Genomic DNA, 23689 nt, shown 5'->3' with positions numbered 1-23689 from the left:
GATGTGATGACTCGAGGATCCTTCGACCGCTGCAGCAGAAGTGGAGCGAGGCTCTAGGGACCGGTCTATGAGCAAGCCGGCTCAGAGGATCGGGTGAGTATAACTTTTTTTTCTTTGACCCTAGGCAAAAATGAGCAGGTAACCTTTGCAGTGCAGAGGTAGCCGCCACTGCAAGGGTTACTACAAGTTTTAACTGGAGTTCTGCTTTAATATATGCTTATTCAATAACCTTTCCCAACTATAGGTTGCTCATCCAAAACACAACCAGGCATTTATTGTATTTATTGTTTATGTATAGCAACACTATTATTATGCTCATGTGGAAATGTTGAAGACCTAGGAATATTTCAGACACTGAGTTGTATTTTTATCATTTTATTTTTTGAATTATTTTCCTTTATAACTCATACAAGTCTTCAGTTAGATTCTAGTAGATTCTAGAATCTACTACACGGCACTAGACCAAGTCATAGTACAGTGACAATGTTTCCTTTACAGGTGACTTTGTGTAGATTTACCCTGCGGAAAAGCTGTACAGTAAAAAAAGGATTAATGGAAGGTGCTGGAGATACTTCCAATGCTACAGCAATTTCAGAAAAAGAAGCTAGCTGCAATATAAATGTACAAAACATATGCTACACAGTCAGGTGAGTGATCATTATATTATATTATATTATATTGGCTACCAGTCACTTAGTAGCTTTTCTACCTTCTCCCTAGAAGGTAGACACAGCAATAGAAACCCAGGAAACCATGACTCCCTGTACAGATACAGGGCAGTGAGTGAGCGTAGTTACCCTAGGACAGGAAGTGTGTTATTCTCAGGATTACCAGGTAAAAATAAAGGGGAAATGACTGAAGAAAGAAAACGAATGCAGTCACCACATCTAAGGATAGATAATATACAATATATAAATACAATATTTTACACAGCACCTCTATAGTGAAACATTCATATAAATGGATATAACAGTATACAAATAATAGAAAAAGTGACTGTATATAACAACCAAAATTCAATAATTCTTCTATACAGTAGTTCAATAAATCCAGTCCTCCCACAATAATGGATAAATATTAATATATGTTAAAAAAAAGGCCATTTATGTAAAAATGGAGAAGCCAAGCTTGAATAGAGGTGGTGGGAGTATGTCTGCCACATACAATGCTGTTTTAACACCTCTCTAACTAACGGTGACTAACAGATGATGTGGATTGGAGCAACATTCACCATATTTATTCCCAGATAATTTTTTGTACAAGTCATTCTGAATTGAGAAAGCTGGTCGGATGTCCAGTGAAACATCTTCAAGAAAAATACAGCAAGTCCAGTTGCCTTGACTTATTTTTTACAGATATACCATGACCTGGATGAATGAGAACCTTCACAGATATATATTAGAACTTTCTGTGTATCATAGATGAGTAAGCATTAGAGACCAACATTGCAGTATACTGCCATCTAGAGCTCAAAGGCTAATATTACATCTAGGAATGTCAGTAATACAAATCAGTACATATCAGAATATCGGCAATATGCTGTTGCATTTCAAACAAAAATATGTTCCACACAAACAGATGGCCCCCAAGGTGCAAGATATCAATCGGCTCCACCAGGTGCATTTTGTCTATTGCGACTTTTCCAAAAGTGGTGCAGCACAATAGACAAAAGTCGTTGGGTAGAGCGGGTTGATGTCTTGCACCTTGGGGACCATCTGTTTGCATGGAACATATTTTGCTGTGTTTTACTCATCCTTGCAAAATGAAAATAAACAATTGTGGCTGGTATTACACTTTATTTGTAAATTGTTTTTTAAACTACACCTAAAGACTTAGTATTCCCCCTTTAGGAGGTTTGAACTACCAAACTCCCTCTATCTAGTATAGAATCTTTAAATGTCGCTTCAGTTAACACGGACTTTCATCCCTATTTGTTATGAACCTAGGTAACTTGTTCATTCAACTGGTGGACACTTATCTATGTCCATATAACCCAATATATTTACATAGTACAGTCTGTTTCAAAGCAGTCCAGACATATCACCCTGGCTGATCTATTGCAATTGCCATGTTTGGAATACTTTTGGACTTTACCTGTTACTTTTGTTGTGTATTTCCGTTTGACTGTTGACATTGAAAATAAAAAATAGAATAAAGGGCATAGGTGATATGGAAACCACCCATATGAACATAGACAGCTAGCGCATAGATGCTCTTAAAGGAAATATATAGTGTAGATTTTTTTTGTGAGCAAATATTTTAATTTACTATATCGGTGTTTTATTTTAATTCTTTTTTTAATTACTTTCACATTTATACATGATTGCTTTGCTATTGCAATGGACATATAGATTTGTAGAGTAGCCAACAGTGAGAACTCTCAGAGGTTTTGTGTCATCACGTTGCCTCTCTCTTTTTTTTTTGTTTCATTCTTTGTTGACTGAATGCAATACAAAACTCTTACATAATGTATCATCAGATAGGTTAGAAAATTAAACAGACAGATTTCTATTGCACAAACGTTAGTCATAAACCCTCTTGAACAGAAATTTTCCATATTGGATTTTCATTTTGGGACAGCATAAAAAATATGCCAAAACTATGTAGAGATTAAGCCAGTAGTAAGAAGTCAATATATCTTTTTAAAACATTATTGCAACTCTAAGATACCTAAACTAGTGTAAAGAACCCATTGGCTGGGCAATAAAAATGTATGTGAGGTGTAGTGAGGAAGAGGGTGGAAGGAGTCTAGAGAGGGGGAACGTGAAAGAACACGAGTAAAGGAGGAAAAGTCAAGGAAGAGGGGAACGTGCCATAATGGTCCATCTCCACAGTATAGGACCCAAGTACGTTGCCTCTCGCCCTTAGGTTGATTTTATTAAACATGCAAGCATAAAAATTTATATTATTAAAATATATACATTATTTATGAGGTCCACATTGAACATTTATGACCCTTGTAAAGCCCGTGTAATAAACATGTTTTAAGCTGTGTGAGATTCCCTATGCTCAGCTATTGCTCCTTCATTCTGTTCATAGAGAGCGAGCGGGACCATGGTGGGAAGTACAATCGTATTACAACAAATGGTCAAGGCAGATTTTAAGGAATGTGTCCTTTTATATGGAAAGCGGTCAGATTATGGCAATATTAGGAAATTCTGGTAAGTAGGTAAAAACTTACACTGCTCAGTCTTGAGGAGATCTTATCACCTGTACTTCAATATAGAAATGACCAAATTTTTTCTTTGTTTGGGATAAATTGTTAAGTGTTAAAACCTTTTTTTTTTTTTAGAAATACTGCCTTTATTCTCCCTATTTGTTCTGGTAGCCATTGTTACACAAATAGAATGTGCTGGAAAATCTAAAATGTTATAGTTGTCACTGAATCAGGAGGGAAGGGGACATTTTCTAATGGGGACAACTGTGTTAATAGGAATTTCAGCTCGCTTTGAAAATATTTCCCCTGCTTTGTATTGTGTTCCTGGACAGGACATGAAGGTAAATCTTCCTTATAGGGACACAGACAGCATAAGAAAAATTCTGACAAGGGTTCTAGCAAAGAAAAAATGAAAAATTGACTTTAGTTATAAAGTACTTTAAATACAGCTTGTGAGGGTGTTAAGGGGTTTAATGCTCCAATTCAAAATGTTGCAACTCTTTTTGACTCTTTTGTTAAGTAATCGTAAGAAATTTCACATGGGCACTGTTTTAATTAAAAAAAGAAAACTTTTCTTGAGACAAATGTATGTATGTCACTAATTATAAAAAAATGAACATTGTTAGTTGATTGTCATATTTCACAAAAAAAAGTAATCACCAATTTTTAAGGCTCTGGAAAGACAACACTTCTGGATGCTATCTCTGGAAGGATAGGAAGCAAAGGCACATTGCTCGGTGAAGTTTATGTGAATGGGTCCCAGCTGAAGAAAGAACAATTTCAAGATTGTTTTTCATATGTCTTACAGGTACAGTACCATATGCAAAAAATTAGAAATGTACCAACACTTTTCAATGTAGCTGGATAATAAGAGTGATATGCATAATTCCTGATTTTGTCATTGGTGATGTTTCATCAGGGCAGAAACTCTAACTTTTCCTTTTAAAATCCATGCCACCCATAAAAAAAAGCTTCACTGCAAACTTTTCGTCCGATGGTCGAACTGTCATACGATTTTTGTACGGCTGGCCCAATCCTGCCCCGACCATCGCAAGGTTCAATTAGTGGTAGTTAAAAAAGCACCTGGACGAATTGCGTTAATCGACCGCACGTATTTTCGTTGCGCATGAGCAGTGTTAATTGTACGAATTTTGACGTACGCAAACGCCACCAACCTTGCGAAAATCGTACGATCAACCGATGTTATCTAACCTGCTGGAAAGTCAAAAGTCGTACGATTGTACAGTATTTGCGGTTGTTCACTGCCCAACAACCTTACGAATATCGGACGAAAACGCGATCACAAATGAAAATCGGCCAATAATAGTAAGGTGTATGGGAACCTTAACAAGCACATCCATATCTATATCGATTTCAACCATATTTGGTCAAAAAAATCTACATATTTTTCTCAAAAATAGGCACAATTAGAGTTATAGTGACATAGAAACTAAACATATTCAGTACATTCAAAACATTTCCTGTTCAGAACTGGAAAAAAAACACCCCCCTAAAAAAATAATCCATATTTTAGTAGTAGAAGCAATTTTTATCCATATTTATAAAATAATGGTGGGTATTTTTTGCTTCAGTTCACAAGTTTGGAAAAACAAAAAAACCCAGAGTCTTACTGAAACCCACAATGTACTGTATATATTATTGTTTTTTTGTTAAAAGAGACATATGTAGAAATATTGAACTTATTATTCTAATAAACAGAAATCAGTGCTAAAATGAAGTTATATTGAATACACTGTGTACAAGATGATATGCTATTTAATATACAGTATTTAGTATTTTATTCATGGGTTTATATTTTTTTTATATGGTTTCATTTTGCAGCATGATAACTTACTCGCTTACCTGACGGTTCGAGAAACTTTGACCTACACAGCATTGCTGGCACTTCAGAAACACTCCAAAGATGCCATTAAGAAGAAGGTTGGTTTCTGACAATCACCTTAGCCAGGGGTAAAGTATACCGCACCGCTGTTTATGCTGAGAGAGCTGGATGGTGCACGGTGGTGGGGATAATGGACTCAATGAAAAGACAGCATATCAGATGGTTTAAGAAATCTGCAGCTGAAATCTTTAAAAATCTAGGGTTTTAAATAACTTTAAGTCATTAAACTTTCGGTCATTTATGAAGCCTTCAATTTGTGGTAACTATCCTTAAAGCCGTCACCTGACCCTATAGGCTTCTCAGTGAATATATTGCTCTGATAAATCTATGGACATTATTGGGCAGAAGAGATCCGTTTACTCTCTTATCAGACATTTTACTCATCCAAAGGTCAGTGTGGGGAATGACAGATGGCAGAGTGGAACATCCATTACAAAGGAAGTGTTATCAACCATGTGATGATATAAGTTCCACTGTAAGTGATCTACAAATAGTACTTTGAATTCATGTGTTGTAGTAATAATCTATAGAGAAAACAGTAGAGAAACATCGGGTCTTATTTTCTGTCTAGTGTTGGGAGAAGCACCACAGCTCTCACTGCTGGCTGTCTTTAAAATGTTAGTTTCTTGACCATCCCTGTCTTCAATACTACTCTCAGTCTATGGTCTGAGACAAGCATTCAGCAAGTAAAGTCACAGAGAAATCCAAACTTTTTCCCTGCATAGCTGCTCTAGGTCAGTGACTGAGGAAATATTAGAGTCGCTGGATCAACATGACAGCCAGGTGTTGGAATTTCTTGCACAGCCTCACAGAGAAAAACAAGCACACAGTCAGATATGCATGCAGCACATGACTTGGCTAAAACAGGAAGTAAGCCACAGCTTTATTCTCTACCTTATTCAATACAACAGAGTATATCTACCATAGATATAACAGAACACTGCCATCTAGTGACCGAAAATGTATACTGCAGGAGTTATTGCTATAAACACAGTAATGTGTATTTTAACACCCGGCAACTATCATTTCCAGGAGAGGTCCTTCCTAATTCTGCACTGAGCAGTCTCTGGCCTCAATGCTTTCTAGACTGACAGACAACAAGTATGCAACAAGTCAGAGCAAAGTCAGTACTTTTGATCTGCTTACTAATTCATGGACTTCGATAATATTGAAACCTTTGGATCAGAATAACAGAAAGACCGCATTTTCATAAAAAGAGTTCTGCAATGGCAGCCCATGTTATGGACTATTGTCTTTTATAAGGCAAAGTATAAATTAACCATTGCAGTGGGGCTACCACCGCACTACAAGGGTTAAATACTAATTATGATAAGAAACATACACCCACCGGATCCTTGATCTTGCGGCAGTGAACGCTCACCTTTTTCCATTCTGCTCTGGCTGTGGAATGTCCCTTAGCATTCTCACATCCAATGCAACTCAATGGACTTGTATTAAACGTGATGACGTCAGCGGGTCTTAGACCACCAAAGCCTGGGGAAAACAGGCTGAGGGGATCGGCCTAGCAGCCAGGTGCAACTGAGGATCAGGTGAGCATATCTTTTTTTATTTTAGACCCCTAGACCAAAATGAGGGGGTAGTCCCACTGCAAGGGTTCATTTGTAATTTTCCTGGAGTTCTTCTTTAAGTTGACTATACAGGATAAAAGGTCCAGCTTAATATGATGAAGTTTTTTTAGATTAATATGATAAAGTCACCACAATAGGTTATTGGGGTAGAACTTTAGCTGAAGTTAAAGGAGAACTATGGGGTAAGTGTTTTTATCCCATAGTTCTCTTTAGGGTCACAGGAGGACATATACTAATGCCCTCCATGACCCAAAGCTCAGTATATAGCGAGCTCTTGCCCACGATATACTGACAGCGCCGGAGCCAGGACGGATCCCGACAATACTGTCAAGATCCACCCAGCTAGCTGATTGACAAGAGGCTCTGCCTATCTAGAGGCAGAGCCAGCTGTGCCCGCACCCTCCCTCAGAGAGGGGAGGGGGGAATCCCTGCGGGGAGCGGTGACTGTCTGCAGGGAGACGATCGGGAAGTGAACAGATCGCTGCATGTTTCTGCTCACTTCCTGATCAATAGAGCCGACCTCTGACAGCTTCTTTGTCACAGGTCGGCTCTAACTATGAGTATGAGTGGAAATCACTCACCTCATAGTTCTCCTTTAATAGGGAATAATACAAGCCCACAGCCATAAAATACACAAATGGTCCAGCTCATGGAAATTTTGTGCCACTCAAGCCATAAAGTATTGGAAACATTATTCATGAAAATTTTTTCAAATCACTAAACAAAATGACTTAAAAAATTGGAATTGCCCCTGTAGAAGTAACCTGTATTCAGTTTCAGGTACACTGTACCAGCAATGTCTCTGAATCCTCTGTTATATTGGAAGGTGCAGTGTTGTCTTCCCTTGTCTGTTTCAGGTTGATTCAGTTATGGCGGAGCTAAGTCTCACTCACTCTGCAGACACAGTAATAGGAGGACGCATCTTCAATGGCATTTCCAGTGGAGAAAGACGTCGGGTGTCCATAGCAGCCCAATTAATTCAGGACCCCAGTGAGTATATCATTATCAATTGCACTATTCACTATATAAATATGGAAGTTGACATGCTGGTTTCATTTAATAGGAGCAAACTCCAGGGCTATCCTCTACATCTTTGTTTCACTATCTCGTAAATGATTGACTAGGAACGAACCCACAGTCAGTGAACTTCAAATCTGGGTCTCTTCACACTTTTACACTACGGCGTTTCCTTGTACCCCGCAGTATAACGTAATACCGCACCTTGCATTATGTGGCCCATTCATACAATGTAAGCTACAGTGCATGCACTGTATGAATGGGCTTCAAAATGCAGGCCATAGTACTGATTGAAGGAGAGATGCTCATGTGACTTTGATAGGTTATGTGACCAGGCTCTCCTCCCAGAATTATTTTTGAAAGTTTACAACGCCTGTTTATTTTTATAGTGCTCCACTCGCTTCAGACTCCAAAGCCAGCAAAGCGCAATACACATTTGAAAAGCATTATTGTGCTTCATTAATGTGTGGAGGCGGAGCTCTTTTTTTATTTTTTTTATTTACAACCATTATGCTGTTTTTAAATGTACTCTATATGTACTGATACAAGAATGTGGATGACAGCCCCATAGCCTCTACCTTTAGAAACAAGTCACCATTAGTAACTCATGCATTGTTTTTTTGCTAGATGCGCATTAAAAGAAAACTGTTTTAAGGAAATATGAGGCAATCATTAGTGACCTCTCCTTCTGATAGTGCTAGTTCACTGGATCCCATACTGAAGCCTATTTTGAGCACTTTTTGAGTCACTGACCCAAAACAGGCCAGGACGTTTAGCTTTGCTCACTGTGTAATTGTTCTGGGTCAGTGACACACAGTATTGTAGCCAGAGGCAGCCAGGCAGCCAGACAGCTAGCAATCTCAGAAGGAAGGGTCAGCAATGGCAGCTTCTTAATTGTTTCGCTTTCCTTTAAAGTGAACCTGTCACTTTTCCTATTAGTAAAGTGACAGGTTCTCCTGATAGTTCATTTTCCTCTCTTTGATCCTTTTTCCCCCCCGGAGCCCAATTAAAAAGCCCTTGGTAAGCCTAATGTCATGTTGAAATGAACACAGGGCTTATGACTATCCCTTATGAGAAAGAAGGGGAGAAGATCATATCATAACCCTATATCCAAGTACCAGGAATTTCCAAAAGCTCCCGCAAAGAAATAGAGTGGTAAGGTACTGTGGGAAAGGTATCAGTAGAAAGGAATTTGTCTCTTGCCCTTAATGGACAAAATGTCAAGTGTACTTTGCATTAATTGGAATACACAAGAATGTACAAATAAATGAAGCAGGCTCATAAATGTAATATCATGTCCGCCAGCAGCCAGCAAATGATAACCGCTCCTCATTGTCCACCACAGTATTTTTTAAATTATGCTAATTGTGGCCAAGAATAATATAATCACACAGCATAATACAAAGTATAATGACTGTCGCTGATTTCCACGCATTGCGCTCCCTTTATTTCACTCACTGACTCCCATGTCTCTTGTAGAAATAATTTTACTCGATGAGCCAACTACCGGTTTGGATGCAATGACGGCAAATCATATCGCGTTACTGCTTTCTGAGCTGGCTCGAAAGGACAGGATAGTGATTATTTCCATTCACCAGCCACGATCAGAACTGTTCAGAGTGAGTAAACAGCAATTGTACATTTCCTGCCCTGACTTTGCTCTACACCCCTACATTAACATATACAATGAAAGTGTTATCGGGGAAGGCTAAAACACATGGCAGCTGAACAACCAATGTTTGCTATGCCTGCCTAAATAATAATAATAATACATTTTGCTTTACCACCATTATTATTTCTGTTCTGGCAAATTTTGAAACCAATAACAAACACAAAGCTACTGCTAACATTTTTATTCATGTAGAAAAGTAACTTGGTTGTGAGCAAAGTAAAAAGCCCTCCACTCAGAAGTCTGACAAGAAGGTGAATGGTGATGGAAGTGGCTCTGAGGTAGGGTTGCCCACTTTTCTTCAAGCAAAACCCAAACACTCTAGCCCTGTGCAGCGATTTTTGGAAGAATATACTGGGGAGAGCAAGGAGAGACAGCCAGGAGGATGAGTGAGGAGAGACAGCCAGGAGAGAGAGAGAGAGAGTGAGGAGAGACAACTAGGAGGAGATAAAGACCGCCAGAAGGATGAGCAAAGAGAAACAGCCAGGAGAGAGAAAGCAAGGATAAACAGCCAGGAGAGAGAGTGAGGAGAGACTGCCAGGGGACAAGAGCGAAGAGAGACAGCAAGAAGGATGAGTAAGGAGAGACGGCCAGAAGGATGAGTGAGGAGAGACAGCCAGGAGGATGAGCAAGGAGAGACAGCCAGGAGAATGAGGAGAGACAGCCAGGAGAGAGATTGAGGAGACAGCCAGGAGAGAGAGCGAGGAGCGACAGCCAGGAGAGAGAGTGAGGATAGACAGCCAGGAGAGAGAGCGAGGAGAGAGAGAGGAGACACAGCCCGGAGAGAGAGAGAGGAGACACAGCCAGGAGGATGAGCAAGGAGAGAAAGTCAGGAAAAGGAATGAGGAGAGCTAATGAGCAACACATCTGCCTGAAGCAGAACCCCTGTGCCCTACAAGACGTAGCTGCACCCTGTATTTCAGACACTTCCTTGCTCCCCAAGTTCTAGCTCCCCTCCGTGTCTAATGCCACCTCCATGCACTCAAGTGGGAACACCAGTATCCTGTGGTTGCCCCTGACTGCATGACATTGTGACATCTTGTGTCCGGGTTTCTGCTGGTCAGGACACAGCACATACAGGACTCAAAACCCGAACTGTCCAGGTGAGTCGCGGACAAATGGCAACACTACTCTGAGGTCCCTGGGGTGCTGTGCACAGATCTGGCCTCATAAAGTCAGAGGTGTTGATTTACTAAAGGAGTAATAATTGTAAGGTTTATGTACGCCTTAAGACTCATAAGAGTCATCTTTCTGTGATGAAAAACTCCAGGTTGTAGAAAAATGAAGCCTTGTGGTGGGAATAACCCCACACTGCAAGTGTTAACACACCATACTGCAAGTGTTAACTGCTCGTTTTAGTCTAGGGGCTCAAATAAAGAAGAAATACTCCCCCGATCCTCAAACCCACCAGGCTGCTAGACCGGCCCTTTAATACAGTCCAGTCACCACTGCTCTCCTTGTGCCGCGAGACTGGTCTTGTATCCACCACCCCTCCTGTCATTTCTTGTGGGTAGCCTATAGTGGGTGAACCTGTTGGATCCAACCCATAGCTCTGCTCTCTGTATAAGCTATGTGCAGCATTGTAATGATCTGGATGCTTCTTTTTCAATGCAATATCTGCGTTTACAAAAGCATTGGGTGCACACAAAGCAAATTTATATATTTTGTGGCTATTGAGAAATATGTGTAACATCCAGCAATTACCGTATGTAAAAAGTATTTCCATTAGACTGATTTCCTTAAGTGCATATGTAAAAAAAATAAAGGAACCTACCACTTTACTCATCAATATTTTTAATTTATATTTGAACAGATTTTTGATAAGATTGCTATCATGAGTTCTGGGGAGCTTGTTTTCTGTGGTAACCCCGAAGAAATGATCACATTTTTTGACGAATGTGGATATGAGTGTCCTGAACACTCCAACCCATTTGATTTTTTTGGTAAGAATGAAGTTTATGTATTTATAGACTTGGATGCTTATAGGACCAGACTATTCCAAAGATTTGTACATTGAACATTTACCACTATACAGAATTCCTAGCCATAGGTCCAAATTTATTCACAAACAACACAGATTGTGGCTTAGAGTGACAAGGTCTCCAGGTTCGGCCATCTGGCCATTATTCTGATGGCCATCAAAGATATTTTGATGTACAACAAATTGAATCAAGAGATTTCTGTGCTGGGACTTTTGGTGCAGGGGAACCTGGCGCAGGAGGGTTGAGAATGCAAACAAAGGTTTATAGTGGAACTAGATTCAAGCAACCTTTTCCTATGAGACACTACAGTTGTGAATTACTTTGTTATCCATTGTGCAGCACTGTGTGTCTGCTAAGTAGCCACCATATTAGCGGAGGTGTGAGATATCACCAGGCAGCACTTTCTGTAGCTGGATCTTGCCCTCAATGACACCTTCAATGTTATTCAGTAATCAGAAGCAGCAGTAGGCTGGATATGCTGCTGATTATGTCATGACAGGTCCCTATGAGGCTAGGAGAATGGAGTGTGGCCAAGCATCACTTCAAATGGTGAATAATATGCTAAAGTAAGCCAACCACCCTAAATATTAATTCTGCATTTTCATGTGGGCAATCATTTCAGACGAATGTGCATGTCTGTTCAGTCAGTAGACCACCCAGTAGCTGGCCTTGAAGGAAACCTGCATTGGGGAAACATGGATATTGCCACCAGGGTAGGGATGCACTGATACTGGTATCGGAATCGGTGCCGATACTGAGCATTTGGGCGAGTACCGATACTTACCCTGATACCAGAACTTCCGATCAGAGGGAGATTCCCTCTGACTGGCAGTACCATGAGGGAGCATGGAGCCAGCTTCCTCATTGGCTCGAAAGCAGGCTTTTTGCTGCCTAGAGACATTGCGAGGCAGTCTGGCTTCCTGACCAATCAGGAAGCTGGAGGGCACATCATGCCTCCTGGCTTCCTGATTGTTTAGGAAGCCAGCTTCACGCTGCCTAGTGACACTGCAAGACAGCCTGGCTTCCTGACCAATCTGGAAGCCGGGCGACAGGTCATTACCCACCGCCTGGCTTCCTGATTAGCTGGGCAACATGGTACCTCGGGATGCCAATATCGTATCAGTGAGTACCAAGACAAATTTCTGTACTCTTACTCGATGCCAAAAAACTGGTATCGGTGCATCCTTACACCAGGGTCGTCCTTTTAAGGGGACAGCTTTAGGCGGTATCTCTTTGAATCATGTAGGGGAGTGAGTGTCCCAGGTTGCTAAGAGCCTGGTGGGGAGATCTGTAAAGGCCATGTACATCTCCCCGCCAAGCTCTTAGCAAACTGGGATGCTCTGGCCAGCATCCCGCCCAGCTCCTGGCAACCGGTGAGTTTGCCGTGACGCCAGCCAGCGTGTCCAACCCCCAGCCCTCCTACACCGCCTCAAGCAGCGAAAAGGCTATGGACACCACTGATTGCCACTGCTGTCTCCTTCCGAAAATACGAGGTGTGACAATTTAATCCCTGGAATTGAACTGTAAAAAATAAATAAATAGAGAATCCACTTGTCAGGCCAGAGTTTCCAGTCTTTTCCTCCAAACAGATTCCCTTGATTTCTTCATTGAATATTCACCATAAGCCTGTTGTAACAGAGATAAAGTTCCAGTTGCATTTTTGCCAATTTTCACGCAAAATTTGACGTTAATCCGCTGCTCCAGATTCCTGTCACTCTTTTTCCGTCAACAGTGCAATGCACACGTGCCACTTCTTCTGCTACTCCATAAGGACTGAGTCAAATGGTCTGTGACCCAGGCGAGGGCAAGTTAGAACATGTTAGAACACCCTCGGTTGCAAATGGCTGTGTGAGTCACCACCATAGCGATACGCTGCAGGCATTCTGGGAATTAAATTGTAACACCTCGTACAAGTTCCTTATCTTTGATACTGATCAATTAGCTTTAGTGCACTGGCTACAAACAAGCATGCACATTAGGAGTTCTGTATTTCCTGATCTTCATGCTCTTTATGTTTTTTAGAACATAACTGTTCAGTAGTGACAGATGTCTAGCCCTATTTTAAAGCGCCTCCCCTTAAAACAGCCAGTGCTAAGGACATTATTAAGTCTGGGCTTTAAGAAGCAGATTCACAGGAACTTATTTGAAGTCAAGTGCAAAAAGCTTTATGGTTTTGTGTGTTTTGCAGGTGCTATCTGCTGTTGTTCTATATATATATATGGTTGCTGTAGTTCCAGTATTGTTACCACTTTAATTCCTATAAAACACATGTGTCTGTATCCTATATCTAGTGGATGTTACATCTGTTGACACCAGAACAAAAGAACGTGAAATGGAGACATACAGCAGGGTGCACACCATAGGTGCAGCATACAGGGACTCCAGCCAGTTCCAAAACACCTTGGAGCTTATGGAGGCATCAAAGGCTGCTAAAGTGAAGCAGATCATCCCATTCAAAACAAAAGAAGCCCCAAATGAGTTGTCAAAGCTTTTTGTCTTGTTGAGGTAAGAAATCAATGACGTGGTGGCTGCTGGTAGGGTGTCCAGAGATGGGCTGCCCTGCTTAGTATGAGAAGGGAAGGGAGTCACAGGTTTAAGGTTCCTTTAAAATAGTCAGGATCTCGATGAATGTCCTGCTTGTTCAGGCTCCCTTATGTCTTGTGATCAGAAGATGTTTTCTTACACAGACAAACCAATCACTAAAAGATTTTTTTTAAATTAACGGTAAAAATTTGATGACCATCTTTCAGTGGGCAACTATTTGACATCAAGGTGGTTTTATTGCCTCACATATCAACATATCAGTCTGTATTGCAGAATTTACCAGCATACGGCCAATGTGCTTCTGCTTAAAGTAAAACTGAAGCCATAACTTTGTGGGGGGTTTTTGAAGGTTATAGCCCCTGCTAGCTTTCCATTGCAATCTGTGTCCCTCAACTTCAGGAAGTGTGAGAAAATCCCTTCAAAGAGAGGGAAATCCCTGGTGGATAGCAGGGTCACCAGAGCAAGTGTCTCCATTGAAAGATTTTCCATATATTCCTGATCTGGCGACAACCCAAAATATAGCATTTTCTTTCATTTTTACTCACCAGGACAAAAAAGTGAATCTATCTAACAGGGACACAGACAGCAATGAAAACCCGATAGGGGTTCTAATCCCTCTCCACACTTTGGGCTTCAGAGGCACTTTACGTTAAAGTGGGTCTGTGTTTTTATGCCCGAAAAGCCATATCAATGTATTGGAAAAAGCCTCGTCCTCTTCCACTTCACATCTTTGTTAATTTAGTGGAAGATGTAAATCCCAAATATAAATTGATTTATGAAGCTAGAGCTTGCCTGAAAAAATTCCATAAGATCTGGGGTCCATGGCTGGGATCTTTGGCCTTCGATGGTTGAATTTGTTACCTGTTTACGGTTTCTTATCCGTTCCCTTGTACTACCGGGTTGATTGTATGTTATAGAGTGGGAGTGGGATGGTTGGTTGTGTGTGCTATGTATGTGTATACATTGTATTGGGTTGTCGTGTTTTATTTCAGTCTTTTGTTATATTCTGCAAACTGTGTGTTGCTGCGGGTTCCCTCATTTTGTTAATTGACAAAATTGTTTTACAAAGAAACACCTTTAAAAAAAAAAAGTTAAAGTGTGTCTAAAGCCACAACATTTTATTACTAGTTTTGATTAGCGTTCACTCATAAAACCTCTGACAGGTTGGTATTAATGTCCCTGCTAAGAAGACTCAACCTTGTTATTTGTCCTGGTAACCATTGACATCAAAACAAAAAAGGATGGGAAGCCAGTGGCATCACAAGGGGAGTGCGGGGGGGTGCGGCCTGCACCCGTGTGACACCATTTGAGGGGTAACACCAAAATGACTGACAGTCATTTTGGTGTCACCCCTCTGAAAAATCGGGCACACGGTCATGGACCGACAGCCCAACAGTTGCAGGAGAGAGGAGGGGACCTGGCAGCATACCTCATCCCACCTGGTGAACGTCCCCTCCTCTCTCTGCCGGCGTCCATCACCAAGATGGACACCGGCAGGTATCACCAAGATAGCCGCGCATGCGCGATTACGCACGCGCGTGTTGATGTCATGGCGGGGTGTCACCCAGTACCCACTCTGGGTGACACCCGGCCTTGGGACGTCCCTGTGGGAAACCCAATGTTTTAGAGAACAAGAATAGAAGGTAAATCTTCTAAAGGTGACACCTATGTCAATATCTGTCCAAGTAAGGAATTCCCTTAGCTTGGAGAGATTTCCTCTCCTTTCTATTGTGTCACCAGTGCACGAAATAAAGGGAAATCCCCAGTGGGACACAAAAAAAAATAACTTACCATGGGTTTAACCACTACTTTATCCAACACTATTCCAATCCAAAAATGTGTTGGGTTTTAGATATACTCTAAATACAATCAGGGCCGGTGCTAGGATTCGTGCCTACACAGGCAAGGTGCATTTTTGCGCCCCCCTCCCCGACCCCCTGTAAAAACAGGGCATTTTGACAAGTACTTGTACCTGTCAAAATGCCCTGTGAGGTGCCGGCGTGTCGGGATCCTCAGGCAGTCGCCGGCCAGCTAAATTAGGACCCCATCTGGAGCTCCTCCCACTGGACCAGTGCTTACTCGCCGCTGCTCTCCCGCACCGAAGGTAAGTGAAAAAAAAAAAAAAAAAGCGCAAACATCGGGGCATTTTGACAAGTACAAGTACTTGTCAAAATGCCCTGTTTTTTTCCCCCTCACCCTCCAGCGCCGTAAGGCGGCCGCCTGACTTGCCTTGTGGTAGCGCTGGGCCTGAATACAATGAATGAATGCCTTGTTATTGGTGATCACATTTATATGTTATTGATACTTATTGTTATGGCAGAGATCTGAATGCTGGGTGTGACTTGGGGTGTTAACGGAAAGAAAGTGGTAGCATCTGTTTGATTTCATGGCAAATGCAGGATTTAGGCAGTGCATTAATGAGTGTTGCAGTGCATTACAACACAAGTGCATTGCCTTAGTGCCTTGTAGTGTCATCGAAAATAGATGGCACCCCAATGCACATGTAACATGTGTTGCCATGTGTTATAGCAATATATGTTTACAGTGTTTCCCTGATATTAGCTTACATTTGTTTAATCCTTTTTGTAGGCGAACAGTACGAAATCTTTCCAGGAACAAATCTGGGATAATTATGCGCCTCTCTCAGAATTTTATATTTGGCCTCTTCATTGTCTTTTTCCTCCTTCGATTTAAGAATGATGTTTTGGATGGAGCCATACAGGACAGAATTGGGGTCTTTTACCAGTGTGTGGGTGGAACATCATACACAGGTCTCCTTAATGCTGTTGCTTTATGTAAGTAGTAAATGCTTCTACATTCGCTGGACCAGTCTTATCTAAACTCAGCAAACTATAGAAAAACGTGAACTGATATTTTTTTAGACTTACACCCCAGAGAGATAATGCAGTGGAAGTCTAATGATCAAGGTATCAGAATTATCTGGTCAGTCTTCTGGCAACAAGTATAATTCCATCCTGCCATACTCATCCAGAACAGAACATACCCATTGAAGTGGACTTGAAATCAAAAAGTGAAGATTTGCTATGTTATAGTAACATCTTGAAGTTTTGTGTGTCTAAGCAGTACCCTGAAATATTTATCTTTTTTTTTCTTCTTGAATTCCTTCTGAAAAATAGCAGTGCACTTCCAAGTATGTGATTGTACTGCTTTACCTACAGCTTTGTAACTGTATATCTGCCAAGTGAGATCTTCTAAGGAACTGCTGCTAGAATGCCAGTCTTATGAAATTTGCAATGAGATTTGGTGATGTCACTACTGTGGCCCTCACTGTTCTCTTTGCTGGATGCCCTAACATGAGGAAGCAAAACACTTTCTCTACCAAGATGGCTACGTGCACATAGAGACACAGTTCAAGGAATAGTAGGTCAGTAATGGAGAAAAGGTCAGCTGCAGGGAAACCATAGGCAATACTGTTGACTATCCCTTTGCCCACTTCCAGAGTTCAGACATAGTACAAACTACCTTTATTTTTATAGTATTAGCTACACTTTTCTGTTATATCAGTTGCACATGGTGTCTAAATGGGACTGTGCAACCCACTAGGCATCAGAATTGCTCTTAATAATGACACCTGCACTGACACCACCCTGTCTTCCTTTGCAACACAAGTCTGTGCTAGGACACTTGTGATGAGCGGTGTGGCTAGGGCTAGATTTACTCTCTCTACTCAGGTTCCTCAATGCGCACCCCTACCCGCCAAACCCGCCCCCCATGGAGAAAGGCAGACCTGCAGGCTGCATACAAGTGATCTTGGCGACATCGCCGGGATCACTTGTCCAAAACAAGCGGCGGCTTCCCTGCTGTACATTTAGCTCTGCTTGCCCAAAGCAGATGTAAATGTAGAAAACAACTACCCACACAGCGCCCGGAACTGCATGGCCCGAGCATTGGGAGATAGGAATTCCACACTACTGCTGCCCCTCTACTCCCTGCTGCCCCTCTACTCCCTGCTGCCCCAAGGCTGGGCCTTGGTTGGCCTTGTGGGAAATCCGGCTCTGGGTGTGGCTGTTACTCAGCTCTGCCAGGACAGAGCACTGAGGTGGGATTCCAGGAAGAAGCATTTTTACTAGGTGTTTTAAAGGAATTTCTAAGAAAAAAACAGTCACACATAACATGTAGGGCAGAGCTCAAAATTTCAAGTCCTAAGCTACTAGCCAGGCCTTAAGAGTTACTGGCCACCAGTTGCCCCACCTAACCGTTACCCTGCCCCGGCCTTAACTCCGCCCCTAAACACACCCTCTTAAATAATCTTATGATAATTCTTATCTTATGATAGCTTCCGCTTGTAAACGGCAGGGTAGGGATTCCGGCTGCAGGAAAACGCAAGTTCCTGACACAGGAATCCCTAATCACACCTGAAATATACTGTAGGTGTGAATGGGGCCTAATATACACATACACTAAAGGTGCCCATACACCTGCCGATTATCGAACGATGTGTGTGATCCCGCGATCGTACGATAATCGGCAGGTGTATTGGCAGCGTGCGACCGCCTCTACTGTAAGGTCGCACGTCTTTCGTCTTCCGAGCACGCTGGAAAACCTGCCGAAAATCGTACGATTTTCGGCGGGTTGGTAGCGTGGTCGGAAGACGAATGCTGCACGGGCCGGTGTGCGCAAGCGCACTCGGCCTGCTCTGCACTGCAATCATCGGAAGCCCTCCCCTCAGCGGGGAGGGCTTGCGATGATCGCAAGTACGATCTGTCCTGTCCAAGATGGACTCTCCTCACATACATCCTTTCCTTCGGCCGAGCTCAGAACTGTCAGAGCTCCGGCCGAAGGAAGCCAGAGCTGACAGGAGCTGCTCTGCGGTCTGCAGCCGACACAGATGCAGACCATGGAGCTGCTCCCGCAAGTCAGGTATGCGGTATGCGATCGCGTGCCTGACATGTCAGCTGGCTGCGGGCCACATAGTACCGGCTCACAGGCCGGAGTTGGAGACCCAAATTTCCACTCGCCCTCACTTTATTTTTACTCGCCAAATGCGAGCTGTGGAAATTTTGAGCCCTGATGTAGGGGTACATGACTATAAAGAGATAAAAGATGTAAGACATCAATTGGACTGTAACAAGATAGAAAATAATCATAATCAATAGAAATAATCAAATCTCTCTTCTTTTGCTTCAGTCCCAGCCCTGCGTGCCATTGGCGACCAGGAAAGCAAGGATGGTTTATACCAAAAGTGGCAAATGCTTCTAGCTTACATCATCCACATTGTGCCAATCAGCTTTCTCAGCGTGGTAATATTTGGAGCTTGTATGTACTGGTATGTTTATGTTTCCCCATTACTTGTATGAACTTCCAAGACCATTTACAAGCAAAGCTTACTAACTGTGACTATTGTTATTACAGGACTATAGGACTAAACCCAGAGCTGACACGGTTTGGATGTTTCATTGCAATCACCCTACCTCCACACCTCATGGGGGAACTGCTCGCTCTTGCAGTTCTTGGTTTGGTGAATAATCCCAACATTGTCAATGCTGGAGTGGCTCTGCTGAACATTGCTGGGATCCTTGTGGGGGCAGGACTTCTAAGGTGAGATTCTTGTTGTAGATGACTGCACAATAGGATAGTGTGGTACCAACATTTCCACAATATAAATTTTGCTCGCTATTGATTTGTATGTATTTCATGGTCTTAATTGGTCTGAACACGCACCCTGTATATGTGTATCAGATCCTCACTAGGTAATATGGCCTAGAACAGAATGACAACCCCAGACACTTAATCTTACAAAAGAAGGCAGCTGTAGAAGAGCTCACTGTCATTTGTCCGTCCTTCATCTCAACCGAAGCCATGGGCTAAAATCTTTTGGGACCATTCATGCATGTTTCATCCATTAGGTCAATCGCGATCTACCAGTTGATCGCAAAGCGAACACTGGTAGATCGTGATCGGCTCACTGACCTGTGTCCTGTCCTCCCGCGGTGCTCGTGGGGCTGAATGTCTCAGAAGCTGTAGATGGGAAGGGGCGGGACACCTCTCCCAGTCTGCACATTCGGCCACACGAGCACCGCAGGAGGACAGGACACCGCACCTGAGAGGAGACCCGGGAAGCTGCTGCAGTGCAGGTAAGGAAAGACAGCCAGAAGAGAGAAAAGAGACAGCAGAGAGAGAGAGAAGAGACCGCAGAGAGAGAAGAGGCCGCAGAGAGAGAGAGAGAGAGAGAGAGACAGTGAAGAGCGTGAGGAGAAAGAGAAAAGAGACAGCCAAGAGAGAGGTCCGGTTCACACCACAAAGTCTACGTTCCAGAGTGTTCGACCTCTGGAATGCACTGGAACGCAAGCCGACCGGCTCCCTGCGTTCAGGGACGGGAGGGGGCGTGGCGGTGCATTGAAGTCAATGGCACCGCAGCCACGCCCCCCCAGTGCGATCGCCCGCACCCAGAACGAAGACACATGCGTGCCTGCATTCCGGTCCAGTGCGATCTGCAAAAATGCTGCAAGCAGGCAGCATTTTTGTGCGATCTGCAAGCAGTGCATTCTGCAAGCAGCATTTTTGCAGCTCATACCGGACTGGAACACAGGCACTAATGTGCCTGCGTTCCGGGCGATCAGACTGCAGGCCGGGGGAGTGGCTGCGGTGCCATTGACTTCAATGCACCGCCACGCCCCCTCCCGCCCCTGAACGCAGGGAGCCGGCCGACTTGCGTTCCAGAGGCCGAACGCTCTGGAACGCAGACTTTGTGGTGTGAACCGGCCCAGGGAGAGACAGCAGAGAGAGGAGAGAGAGAGAGAGAGAGGCAGTAATCCCAGTAGCGATGTGCTTGTTTTCTAAATAAAAGTGTTTTTTTCGATGGTTCTAATTTAGCTCATCATTTGAAATCTGGTTGACTGTGATCTCCAGACAAAAAATTGTGGGCACCCCTATTATAGGGGGTGCTGTCCACTACAAAGGTCTACAAGTATTCTTACATGCCTCTTGTCTATTCACGGCATGCTTTGTATTCTGTGATGTTAGTACCTTTTTAACCATATAGAAATTATTATCCATACGGTTCTGTATTGAGAAATAAAAACCTGACAGAAATGTAAGCTCTTCCCCAATATATCCAACACTAGAAAAGCTTAGGCTTTAACTTAGTACAACTTCATTGCATATAGCGTACTGACCATCTGTCCTATTTGTCGCCTATATGTGTAACACCCGGTAACGGGTGTGTGCACTGATCAGGTCTTTTCTGCCCGTGCGTGCCCGCTAGGGGGCGCGCGCGAGCAGAAAAAAATTGCCGTCTGGAGACGGCAACCCGCAGATGCAGCAGTGCCGTCCGTCCGTTTTTCTACTACGGGCGGACGGCAAGAGGTTAAACATCCTTGGAATGTCTTTAGGATTTGCCGACACATCTTTAAGCAACTTAACCTTTATTTTCCTTTTTCACTGTAAAACAATGGATTTTTTTTTCTTGTTTAGGAGTTTACAAGAAATGCCTCGGGTTTTTCAACTATTAAGTTACATTACATACCAGAGGTATTGCTGTGAATTATTGATAGTCAATGAGTTCTACGACCTGAATTTCACTTGTGGTAAGTTATGACAATTTCTACTACAATTAGGTAGTCATGAATTACATTAACATCATGTCATAAGATGAGGGATCATGACTAGAGGAAGTGCCAGTTCTGTGCAATATGTTACTTCTAAGAAAAGGGTTACTTTCTGTAAGGTTCAAATGAACATTATGTATGGCAGCAATACAACATACTAGGGCCTTATTAAGTTAAAATTCCTGGGCCGGCAGCAGGCAGAGAGGAATAGAGGAGCTCATGTGACTCATAAAATATCAGTTGGAAATGTCTTTGCAAACATACCGTAAGTCAAGAAAATTGCCCCATAAGTGTTGGTGAGATGCATGGGCTCAGGGAGAAGACCGTGCTGGATCCTTAGAAGGCAAATCCTCTATTTTTACAAGTTCAAGGCCAGTTAAAATATAATAGTGCCAGCAATTATGGTGTGAAAGATAAATGTTAGGATGAGCCATTCAGCTCCAGATTCATCATCTAAATTAGACTGGAGTAAATCTGTAAATGTAAAGGTTACATCCACCCAAAACAAATCAATATTTTCCTCTTGGTTCTCTATTGGTTGAACTCAATGGACTTGCGTCTTTTTTCAACTATCGTTGGGTAACAGTCCGTATAATCAGCCACCAGATTTTTATATTGCTTGGTGAATCCAGTAGTAGGATTTTAATGCCACAGAAAGTTTTTAGATTTGCTCTGCCATTGACATTATTACAGAGCTAAAGGAGTCTCTCCAAAGTAAGATAACCTAATAAATAAAGAATCTATAGTACCAATTGTTATGGGGGAAAAAGTATAACTGAGCTGGAGGAGGCAGAGATTTCAATGCCAGGAGTCACTGGATAATTCACACAACCTTCATCCAATAAACACAGGAATTTCAGTTTTAGATATATTTAAAAACACAATGAAGGAAATCCACCATCTACAAGTTTCATAGTACGGTACTTTAAATTCATTCCGTAGATCATTGTTTCTATTTTTATTTCACAGGCGGTTCAAGTAACTTAACTGGACCCACATCACAATGTCCGTACACTAATGGCAATGACTTCATTGAAAGCATCTACCCCGGAGCCATTTCCAGGACCACATTTGACTTTCTAATGCTTTATGCCTTTGTCCCTGCAATGATCATTGGCTGCGTCATAAGTTTTAAATTTAGAGACATTCTGATGCGAAGATAGGAACTTATTCCAGGATTCTGGTGGCAATGATGGTTTGGTGCAGTGGTTATTATGTCATGTAAAACTTTGTGTTAGTATTGTGCAAGGCCATGACATGAGTGTATTAGTCCTAAAAGTTATTTTTCTGTAAGTATGCGAGTCTCAAATGATTTCCAAATTTCAGAGACCTCTCATAAGTTTTCAGGAAATTGCAAACTTTAATTTTTAGTGATATTTGGGGAATTGAGCACATATGGTGAGCGCTTAAGGACCAGTCTTGAAGCCGTCTTGAACATAAACAGGACAGTCTTTATTCCTCTTCAACATAAATTAAAGAGAAGAGTTCATGCACTTCTTATAATAATAATCCGCTTTTCCTCAGCATATACAGTCCTCAGCACACCTCTGTGTACTCACACTGCTCACCCCTCATGAGCACTCACACTGCTCTCTCAGCAGTGTCCACCAGGTCCCTTGGGTCACCGACCTTTCCCAGCTTCCCCTGGCTGATCCATGTGCGTCCAGCACGCACCCGAGTCTGCTTGTGGCTGTGTGCCTCCTGCACACCCACACACCACTGGCTTGACCCTTGTGTGCCTCCAGCACACACCACACCAATTCCTCCCTTGAGCTCTGGTCTGGGCTCTTAATGAGGCTGCTCTCAACCACCTGATCACCGGCAACACCTGACCTCAGGACAGGTGATTTCATTCCATCCAGAACTCTAAGATATCTCGAGAGATCCAGATCCCAGTTATAATCCAGAAAAACCGGAAGAAACTGAAAGGCCAGCTTCTTCCCTGCAAAACTATTTATTTTCTGGAACCTCTCAGCCCCTTTGGCTAAGAGTCCTGGGTGACTGTGTTGCCAGCATACTCCATGGCATTGCCACGCACTGCCACAATTGGTATTTATCTGAAGTAACACTTTGTGGTGGAATTAAGATTGCACAGCCCCATAACGATTAGAACTCAGCTACACTATAATGGCATTCTAAAAGAGACATGATTCCTGTTTTAGACTGACAAGGACTCTTCTGCTGCTAAAAAGGACATTTTGGGCATTTTATGCCCAAAATAATATTCTATGAAATGAAGATGTCAAACTCATCTGGGGGG

General features: G+C 42.5%; 1 protein-coding gene across 1 annotated transcript; it reads left to right on the top strand.

The window, feature by feature from the left end:
* Positions 1 to 552: 552 nt before the first annotated feature.
* Positions 553 to 22592, top strand: ABCG5 (ATP binding cassette subfamily G member 5). Its single transcript, XM_018564013.1, has 13 exons — positions 553 to 647; positions 3040 to 3161; positions 3829 to 3965; positions 5000 to 5098; positions 7507 to 7639; positions 9146 to 9285; positions 11149 to 11278; positions 13609 to 13822; positions 16451 to 16656; positions 19010 to 19148; positions 19235 to 19420; positions 21296 to 21408; positions 22399 to 22592. The coding sequence occupies exons 1-13, from the start codon at positions 553 to 555 to the stop codon at positions 22590 to 22592; spliced, it is 1908 nt and encodes a 635-aa protein (XP_018419515.1).
* Positions 22593 to 23689: the final 1097 nt, after the last annotated feature.

Source organism: Nanorana parkeri, unplaced genomic scaffold (genome assembly GCF_000935625.1).
Source record: "Nanorana parkeri isolate BGI_ZX_2015 unplaced genomic scaffold, ASM93562v1 scaffold1, whole genome shotgun sequence".
In the NCBI taxonomy this organism is placed as follows: domain Eukaryota; kingdom Metazoa; phylum Chordata; class Amphibia; order Anura; family Dicroglossidae; genus Nanorana; species Nanorana parkeri.
This window is presented reverse-complemented; position numbering and strand designations above follow the sequence as displayed.